Genomic DNA, 10,214 nt, shown 5'->3' with positions numbered 1-10,214 from the left:
CCTCTGCCCGGAGTGGGGGAGTCCAACCAAAGCGCTCCCCTTCCCGAGGCTGCGGAGGAGCCTGACTGTCCCCTCCGTGAAGCCTTGCTAACGAGGTGGGGAGGAGATGGATTCACTTTTTGGATACGTTACCCCATTGCGTGTTCTTATTATTAACGGAGAAGCAAGCGAAGGAGTTTGGTGTTTGTGGGAAAACTTGCACTAACTGCCCCCCGTCCCTTCTCCCACTCTAACTGTGAGGGTTCCATGTGCCTCCAGCCTCTGCCAGGAGGGGACTGGGCCTGCCTGTCCCTCCCTGCCTGCCCACTCTTGTCCCCTTCCTGTCCTGTTTTTAACTTCAGGAGAAAACTCTGGCATTAGAATCAGGATTCTTTGGGTTTTACTGGCCTAAACTAAAATGTTAAGAAAACACTCCCACATCACAAGGCTCTAGAGCCATAGCCAAAAAATAACTGATGCCCTATTTATTTTGAGCTGTCCCCTCCCTTGAGCGCCACGGCTGGGTGGGCTCTGTTACAGGGCTGAGAGGACCCAAGAGGATGGCGTACAGCTGCTAAGATGTAGCTCAGGCGCCCTACTCAGGACATCTTGCCCCCCACTGCTGCTAAACACCCCTGACTCTGCTGCCTTCATGGGGAGCGAGGAACATTCCTTTTCCAGGCAAGGGCAGAAAAGCTCAAGACTGACTCAGTGCCAGCAAGGAGCAGTAAGCTTATGCCCCTGCTCACCAGTGCTGCCCTTGAGTGGCTGGGGAGAGGGGCACGGTCACAACTGACCTTTACCCAGCTTCATCTGTGTATACTTTAAAAGTGTGCAGGGTTTGGCTGGTTATTTTTTACACCTCCTTTACTAGATGAATTCAAACCCACCCTAAAACTTTTTAAAACCCTTATTTTATTTGTCGTGTGTGTGCGTGTGTGTACATTGGAGGAGGGAATGGGGGAGCAGTGTTCTTCCAACCATCCCTTCTTCCTTCCATTTTTGTTTCCTGCCTTCTCCAAGGTGAGGAGTTATTTATTGAATTGTTGGATCAGTCTGAATTAGAGTTTCATGGGTGTTCGGTTGGTCAGCTATTCATCATGCCTTCTCATTAGCAAATTAGACATAACCAGCCCCCAGCAATCTGCTGCAGTCCCTTCTAAAAACCCAACAGGATTTAGCCAAAACACTCTCGGAGCAGTGCCTTGCAAGGTGGCTGGCATAGCATTCTGGAAAGGCATCCTTATTTCCCAAAACCTGAGGGACCCAAGCCCGTCCTCAGTCCTCAATCCCCCCATGGCTGGGAGGTGGCAAGTTCAGTCCCGCACTGGTGACGCCATCTGGCTCTTGCCATACCCCAGCAGGCTGATGAGGAGCAGTGGTAGGGGAGGAGGAGATCCCAAAGCACAACTCTTCTCCAAGGAGAAAGAAAGCTGCTTTAGAGCCTGCTGTCGCATCACTGTTGCCAAAGGCCGTTGGGATCGCTGCAGCCTGACACCCCTTGGCCCCACGCCCAGTCAGAAGTTTGATTTGTAAATTGTACTGTACTAACTCTGTGACTTCCATTCACCTGAACAGAAATAAAAGAAACATTGGATTTAAAAATGGATCATGGCTTAGGTTTCTGATTCCTTTGTGCACTCGCGCTGTCCCAGGGACAGGGCATGCTGCCTGGCTTTGGGGAGTGGCTGATGACAGTATTGCTAAGCAGCAGATGATGGGATCTTAAGGAAATTGGGAGGTGGACTTTGTGCTGGGATTTACGCAGGAATAGTGGAGCATCATGCTTCAGCCTGCTGGAGGACAGAGGTGGGGATATGTGTGAGGTGAGCAAACAGACATTTCCAGGCTCTGTGGGAGACCGATGGCTATTCAGCACACCATGCTTTCAGGAACCAAAAAATCACAGCAGGCCTGCAGCAGAGAGCAGTGTATGTTGGGCTGAAATCCCTTCTCCCTCCTCAGCACAGCTGTGTTCCTGAGCGCCTGCCCTGTTCAGCTGCTGCCAAGAAGTTTGCTGATGCAGACAATTGTGCTGACCTGCAGCAATGCTGGAGGCTTGTGTTTGCGCAAGGCCAGGCGGCTGCATCTTCCCCGCCGCCACCTGCCAGCACAGCTGTTCCCAGAGTCGTGCGGACAGGAGCAGGTCATAGATGTGGGTGGCAACACGCGTCTTAGCACTGTGCTGTCATGAGAAACCACCTCTGGGTGGATGGAAAGGAGTGAGACTTCTATCGGTGGATTGCTATACTCTTAGGTGAAAGGAGGCTCTGCTTTGTCATGTTTTGGTAGCTGCTGCTAGGTGTTTTAATCTCTTGAATATTGTTGAGCAAGAAGCGAATCAGCACATGGGGAGGATTTTACAACAGATTTTTTCTGTTACTAGTTATGTACAAACTGCTCCTGCTTTCTGGATTTAGGCAACAGGTGGTGCTGCCCCCTCTTTGGGCACAGGCGCAGACCAGTCCTTGAGACTCCGATGCCGAGAGTCTGGGAAGAAGAGGTGGGAACAAATTGCACTTGTGTTTTTACCTTGGCCTAGTCGTGGGGATTGGATTTGTTCCCAGCAGGGAAGTCTTTTGTCATGATCTCTCGCAGTTCCTCACTTCTCTTTTTGTCAATGATCTCCATCTCACGCATTTTCTGCGAAGTACAAAGGGGAAGGGCTGAGCGGGAAGAATGCTGGTGGCTTTTTTTTTCCCTTTCTTTCACCAACCCCAAGAACAAAGGTTCTAATTCCCTGATGAAGTTACATGCAGACATGGAAAAAAAAGCTGAAAACCTCCATGCCTGTCCTGTGCCACAAGAAGGGGAACACTCAGTTCTCTGCCCTTTCTCCTTCCCCATTCAGGTACTGAAGGGAGACTGCTTTAAGGTCTCTGACACTAGGGACTCCCTCCACACACTGTACAGTCAATGCCACCAGGGCCCTCACATACCTCTGAGATTTCAGTGAGGACAATCCTCTGATACTTCTTGCCCTGTCCTAATGCTTCCATCTCTGCCAGGAATTCCTTCCTCTCCTGAACTTCATTCACCACTGACAGATGAGAGAAAACACTGTGGAAACAGGATTCAGTCGAATGGCAAGAAAACACTTCTGTCTAGATCTGAACCCGCAATTTCCTAGCTCTGCTTGAACAGCATCCTGCCAGGGGAAGGGGGATATCTGCTGTAACACTGATCTTGTGAGTGTCATCAAAATACCTCAGTAGTCCCTTACACAGTGGGAAATGACCCCCTATCCATCTTACCACTCCCCATCTTGCAGGAACAGTAACTTTCTAGTTTTCTTTGTACAGACAATTCTCTGTTTCTTGTGGGCAATTTAACCAGTCTGTGGATGGAGACAGAACCTGCTTAAAGCTGTTGAAGTTCATTACTTGACATGCCTCACCCAGTGACCGCAACCAGGACCAGCAGCGGCAGAGAACGTTAGCTGCCACTTTGCAGCATAGACCTGCAGCCAGCTGGTCTATATCTTGCCACAGTACAAAGTACATGGGTATTTCAGATGTGTCAAGGACAAGACTCTGCTTGCCACAAGTTTTAGAGGATACAAAGCATGTGTGAAGCCAGCTGCACTAGCTTCCCTGCAGCAGGGACCAAAGCACCCCTTCTGTACATGTTATTCTAGTGTCATCCATCTTTGTGCTGCCGTGGCTAGTGAAGGGCTGGCTGGGGTGTACACACACGTTGAAGAGTCAAGCACAGAGAGCTAGTAGGCAGGGGTTTGCCATCCCAGAATACCCTGCAGGCCAAAGTCCATCACTGCTTAAAATTCTGCTCAACATTTAAGCTTTGCTAGTGTAACTGCTCTATCTTGGAGTGAAAGAAAACAGTGCAAACCAAGGTCAGGCTGGCAAGTGTCCTGGTCTATATTGAGTTACGCTGGTTGGAAAAAAGACCTGCAGTACCTGGGCTTCCTGCCCAGGTCACCCTGCGTGTCCCTAGGGTATTCCCCTGCCAGCGGAGTTCACTTTTTGTGGGCAGCCCAGGGAGCTTGAATCTGCCAGCAAACCCCTGCAGCATAAGCTCTGCAAGGATGGCTGGCTCACAGCGTCACAGCAGCAAGACCTTTCTCTTGGAAACTGGGCTTTGTGCCTCCTTCCACAACGAGCTTCAGGGTTATTGGCAACGCTGCCTGCCACCCCAAGCCTGCCACCCCAGCCCTCGGAGGAAGCTGGCTTCCCAGGCTTCCTGCCTGCCTTCCTCCAGGGTATGTAAAGACATACGTTCTTCAAACCGGTCAGGCTCAGGTATCTCCTCTTCCTTTGTCTGAACCAGCATCTGCTTCACCTTGTGCTCCACCGCATCCTTCCCCATTGCTAAGATGTTTTGGAGCCTTTGCTTCTCCTTTTCCAAATCTCCTGTGAATGCCAAGGGGGAAATAAATGATTAGCAGCCTATATCCTCAGGGAGGAGACTGGACACACTGCTTCCCTGATAATGATGCCAGAGGAAGTGTTATGTTAACGACCGCCCATCCCCAGACTGAACTGTGCAAGCACCACACAGGCATACCTGTGGTGAAGAGCCAACCAAACTGGCATCAGAGGTTTGATTCACATTGATAAGCTAGAAAATGACATAGCGCTCCCATCTTACACAAGGACTGTGTGCGTCCCTATCACCTGTATCTGCCTGCACTTACAGTAGATGTTCCCTCAGAGATCTCTTTCTAAAGCATCTTTGAAGACAGCATGAGGATGAAGAAGAATTAAGATACTCCCTGCCACTGCTGAAATTGCAGACAGGGGATGGACATAAGAGGCAGAGAGGGACCAGGCGGCATCATTTATTTATTAGTGATGTTTGCCAACTTACGCCTTGCCCGTGGCTTGAATTTCTCTCGGGTGTAGGCATCTCCTGCCTGGCAGACTTTGGCTGGTCGGAGATGTGGTTTAGCTGAAAGCCTGCTCTGCTGACAGACTGGTGGGGAGAAAGCTGTAGGCACTGGCTCATTGCTGGACGTGGGGTGGCACTGGAGGGGCAAAGTATCTCCTCCTGGAGAACAAACCAAAAATATTGGTAAGTCAGACAGAAAAGGAGCCTGGATGGATGTCCGGGCTACCACCAGCAGATCTGCCTGTTGATCTGCTGTAGCACCACAAGTAAAGACCCTGGGTGCCACAGACATTTCACCCTGGTTGTTGGTACGTGCTGACATGAGACAGACTCTGGTTCAAGTCACGCCATTGCGTCTTGTTCCCTGGATGACCCTTGAGGACGCCTCACCCCGTACGTCCCCGCTTGTCAGCAGCAGCCATGCTGCTGGTTTAAAGCACTTGCCCATCCAAGCAGGCTGTGGGCGAACGCCCCCGTCTCATGGTGAACAGCAAAAGCTCTTCACCGCAGCACAGCAGCGGGCAGGAGAGCGAGAGGGCTGTCACTCACGCTTCACGCAGTCCATCAGGTGTCGCCTCTGGAAACGCGTCAGCTTCGACTCCTCCATCATCGCTGAAAAACATAACGTATGGGTGAAGACGGAAGCCCCAGGGGGCTCCACACCTCCCTGCCGGCAGCGGGGACGGGCTAGGGAACCCGCCGCGGGGCCGTCCCCCCCTCACAACCCAAACCCGAAAGGGAAGATGCAGGTTCAGGAGACCCAAGCCGGGGCCCGCCCGGCTCCCCTCGCTCCTGCAGCGGCCGCCGCGGGGGCAGGACGGGCCGGACCCCGGCGCTCCGGCAGGATACGGAGAGGCCGAACATCCGGCCCCGCTTCCGCGTTACCTCTCAGCAGCTCCCGGGTCCCCGGGCTGTACAGGGCTGGCCCGGCAGCGCGCCTGCCGCCGCCTCCCCGTGCCGCCGCCGAGATCCCGTCGCGGCCCGGCACCCCGCCGCCTCCTCGCCTCCCGCTGGGCCCGGCTGCCGCCGGCGCCGACGTCACGTCGCGGCGCTCCGACGTCTCCATAGCGTCGAGCGGCGCCCCGGGAGGTAACGGAGCCGCGGGCGGGCGGAGGCAGCGCGGCGTGGCGTCACCATGGGAACGGCGCCGCTGGGGCACGTCCGGTAGCGTCACGGCGGGAACCCGGAAGTGGTTCCTACTTCCGGTGGACAGGACGGCAGTGGCGAGTCAACATGTCTGACAACGAGGACAAGTGAGAGCGGGGTCGGCCGGGGGGTGGGCAAGGGGAAAGCGGCGGCGGCGTACCGCGCCCTAGGGCGTCGGGTCGGGTCGGGTCGGGTCGGGTCGGGTCGGGTCGGGTCGGGTCGGGTGAGCGAGCGAGCGAGCGAGCGAGCCCGGGGGCGGCCCGACCTAGTGTGCAACGTGCGTGTCTCTCCCGCAGTTTTGACGGGGACGACTTCGATGATGTGGAGGAGGATGAGGGCCTGGAGGACCTGGAGAACGCGGAGGAGGTGGGTGGAACCGGCTGGCCTGGGCAAGCTCTGCTGGTACCGCAGGCCTGTGTGGTGGCCCGGCTTGGCAGTGGCTGGGGCTGGGCAGGCCTCGGGGGATCTCCCAGCGCTGCGGGGCCTGGCTGGTGGGTACAGCCAAGTGGCAGCATTGGTCTGCTTTCCCCAGGAGGGACAGGAGAACGTGGAAATTCTCCCTTCGGGAGAGCGGCAGCAGGCGAACCAGAAGCGGATCACTACACCCTACATGACCAAATACGAGCGAGCCAGAGTCCTGGGCACTCGTGCCCTCCAAATAGCGTGAGTATTTCACTCTATATCCTAAGCATTACCACAGCTGCTTCTACTTTCCCTCTTAAAGCTGCTTTCCTTCTTCCTTAAAAACTCCTGGATCTCATGTATTCCCTTACATGACTGCTGAGCTTGTGGATCGACATCTTGGTTCAACACTGAAGTACAGGACCACAGAGCTCTTAGTTGCATGTGAATTCCCTGTGTCTGTCCATGGCTGAGACTGTGGTACTTGTGCCTAGAAAGGGCGGCATTCAGCAGCTGCAGTGAACCTTCCTAGGTCACAGGCAAAATGGGGGCAGGGGGGAATGTGACAAGCTGATCCTGATTTGTGCGTTTTATAATGGAACCAATGTGGGCTGGAAGGCTCAGAACTGGTTTACGAAAGCCAAGGTTGGAGTGAGGGATGCTCCAGAATGTCTTCAGTTGTTACCACAGGGCTGCAGGAATTGGGAATGGAGTAGCCAGCCTGAACTCTGTTTGAAGTGCAGTTGCATTGTGACAAGCTGTAAGTCTTTTAAAGTGTTTGGAATAGTGGTGCCTCATTTATAATAGGTAATACCACTTCAATTCTTTTTTATGTGCTCTTAAGGCTGGCTGTTCTCAACTTTAGCCATTTACCTCTCCAGACTTGTTTTAATAATACATATAAAAATGTTTTTGCGCTCTTTGAAAAAGTGCCTTATAAGCAAGATTATAAGGCTGTGGCAAGGTTTGTCTGAAAGCACATTGCTGAGTTTCATCTTGGTTATATCCACCCTCAAAACAGTGCCTTTCTTCTACACTGTTTAGAAGCTTGTAGGTGGTGGTCAGATCTTTCCTTAATCATCACTTTGTCAATCTATTCATTGCACCGTCTTCACTCTGTGAAGCTATTTTGTGCACATTCTTTCAACTGGTGGAAGGCCAGAAAAATGGGTGCGGCAAGATAGGCCCATGCCAGGCCTTTAATCCAAAACACTCTGGCGCCTGGTTCTGCTTTACCTACCTGTTCTGCCTTCAGTGCTTGGTAGCCTAGCCAACCTAGCTAGCCAACCTAGCTAGCCAGCCTAGGCCAGCAGCAGCCCCCAGTGGCTTTATCCATGCATAATGTGAACTTTCTTTGCCGCCGCTGTCTAACAGCGGATACCATCACCCATGTCTGCTCTGCTGTTAGAACCCTCTGCAAAATACTTAATTTTTTCTTCCTAGAGGTAGAGCGCATCCTAAACTCAGCTCCTCGCTCTCCCTCAAACAGCCTGGAAGGTGTGAGCAAATCAGAATGTAAGAGATGTGCTAGAGCTGTAGGAGGCATGCTCATTTTACAGTGTTTCCACCCTATTTACTGGATTAATTTTAGAACTACTCTTTTCCTCATGTTTAAGTACAGCAGAGGGTGACTAGAAGGGTATGGATTTGACCAGCCCTTGAGCATCAGCTGGTCAGCAGAGGCTGATGAATGAGGCAAGAACAACACTGAAATAAAAGCTCAGTCTAACCACTTGGGGGAATTTTCTTCCTGAAGTGCCTAACAGAGCAAATCAGATTTGCCAAGGTGGTGTCCCACACTTCTATGTTGCTGGCCATTGTCCAGGTGACATAGGTAGGCATGTACTTAGCTGTCCCTCTTCCTTCTCTGTGTGTTCTCTCAAATGATTGTTGTTCTGTCCCAGGATGTGTGCCCCTGTGATGGTGGAGTTGGAAGGAGAGACAGACCCCTTGCTGATTGCCATGAAAGAACTCAAGTAAGTCCCACACTTCGGCAGCGAGTGTGTTGATTTCCACAAAGCCAGCAGTCCTATCCTCATTCCAGCATTTAGTAGCTTATTCCAAGACAACCTTGTCTTCCCTTGTTAACTGTGAGCACTGCAGTTGCCTTCCCTTTTTTCACTTTGGGACTTCTCTGCAGCTGCTCTTTCCCATCCTAGTTGCTTGTGCAAAGTACTGATGATTAGAAGTGCTCTGACCTCTTTTACTTCTGAGTCCAAATGTTCTTTATTTCTGTGATGAGAACTCAAGGTCCTCATCTTCCTGGAATCAGTTTAATTCCCTGAATGGAACTGATTTGAAGCATCCATCTGAACAGACCTGTCTTCAAATGAAATGCTGGCAAAATATAAGGCTCAGGCTGGTGGTGTGGAGACCCTGTGAAGAATGTTCTTTTCCCTCACCCTTGTGCTTGCAGGGAGACACATCACCTGCTTACAGAAAGATAAATAAATCCTTTCTGACTGTAGCAGAGGCAGCTTCTGGATGACCATTTACAGGCCCACCTTTCCACAGCAGAGCTCCCTGCTGGCCCACAGGTTGCCTGCATGGTCGGTGACCTAGATCACATGCAGGTATCCTTCAGGGAGAGCAACTGGACTCCATTAATAATTAAGTCCCTGCTCTTGAACTGAATTGTCCTGCTGCTCCCTCAGTTTCTCATTGCATTGCAGTTGCTCTTGCAGACTTTATATCTATTACAGCTTCCTTTATCATTGCCAGAAGCTCCTTAGGTCATGTTCCTGTCAGATCTCCAAGCTCAGTCTGAGTTGCTTCTGGTCACGGTCTGAGCATGTGCTCTAGAAAGTAAGTCAGGGTGTGACAAAGTATAGTGGCATCCTGTTCTGTGCCAAAATTCAGTTGCAATTCATGGCAAGAGAGAGCTACTTTGCTACTGGAAAAACAATGGCCCTGAATGTGATCGTTAAAGAAGTTGTGTTACTTTTCAAGTCTGATACGGCTGAAACCTGATGCCCTGGTTAGATTCCAGACTGATTACATTCTGCTGACTTAAATCTACTTCCATTAAGTTAAATTGTATTCAGCATTTTCTTGCTTTCTAATTGGAACCACTGTTCCATCTGCACTGTTAGCAGATGCTGTGCTCCACCCCAGCTGTATGAGGTTTGGGTCCTTGAATAGTCCCTATTTCATGTATCCTTAAAATGTAACTGATGCTCTCAGGGTGCAAAACACTCTGTAAATATTATTTTTTCATAAACATTCTCAGAATTCTGCTGCTTTTGTAGTATCTTGTGGGGAAAAGTCTTCCGTCAAACAAAGTGGATTTGTTCAAGTCCCTTGATTTTTATTTTTTTCCCCCTATATCTGTGTTAAATGCTCGGTGTTGTCTCACAGTGGGTTCAGATCACAGGGCTCACTTCCTACACAGTACAGAGGGCTGACCTTCTGTAGGTCTTTGGTTGTTTCAACTCTAAGGGTGCTCAGTGCTTTGCACCTACAAAAGAGAGAAGGTTGTTTGGACTTCCCTCTACGATATAATACCAAATCACTGGTGCTACACAGATCTCTCAGTTAAACCTGATGAGCTTACTGAAGCTGCTAAGCACGACAGTTCCCATTGCCTGCTGAAGTGGTATAGTGAAGGCTCCAGCATTTCTGTTCACTTCTCTGTCCTCCCTTCAGAGCACGGAAGATCCCCATAATCATCCGTCGTTACCTGCCAGATGGGAGCTATGAAGACTGGGGCGTGGATGAGTTAATTATCACAGACTGATCAGCTTCCAGCCATTGTTTTGGTTCTTTCTGTCTCCAGAGATGTTTCTATTTTTGTTTATATTTGTGTAAATAAATTATAAATCTCCCCATTTTAAGGTAAA

The 10,214-nt window shown here is 51.0% G+C and overlaps 2 protein-coding genes across 2 annotated transcripts; one reads left to right on the top strand and one right to left on the bottom strand.

Moving 5' to 3' along the window:
• Nucleotides 1-2,517: 2,517 nt before the first annotated feature.
• LOC309403727 (UPF0193 protein EVG1) lies at nt 2,518-5,893 on the bottom strand (the record flags this gene model as incomplete). Its single annotated transcript, XM_081997974.1, has 6 exons — nt 2,518-2,622; nt 2,919-3,019; nt 4,215-4,349; nt 4,807-4,986; nt 5,377-5,439; nt 5,713-5,893. 6 exons carry the CDS (start codon nt 5,891-5,893, stop codon nt 2,518-2,520), a joined length of 765 nt encoding a protein of 254 aa, XP_081854100.1.
• Nucleotides 5,894-6,060: 167 nt separating this feature from the next.
• POLR2F (RNA polymerase II, I and III subunit F) lies at nt 6,061-10,214 on the top strand (the record flags this gene model as incomplete). The annotated part of the gene is made up of 5 exons (XM_081998045.1): nt 6,061-6,080; nt 6,270-6,339; nt 6,506-6,636; nt 8,280-8,351; nt 10,021-10,214. 5 exons carry the CDS (start codon nt 6,061-6,063, stop codon nt 10,109-10,111), a joined length of 384 nt encoding a protein of 127 aa, XP_081854171.1. The 3' UTR covers nt 10,112-10,214.

Source organism: Phaethon aethereus, assembly GCF_964289735.1.
Source record: "Phaethon aethereus genome assembly, chromosome: 1".
Lineage (NCBI taxonomy): Eukaryota > Metazoa > Chordata > Aves > Phaethontiformes > Phaethontidae > Phaethon > Phaethon aethereus.
This window is presented reverse-complemented; position numbering and strand designations above follow the sequence as displayed.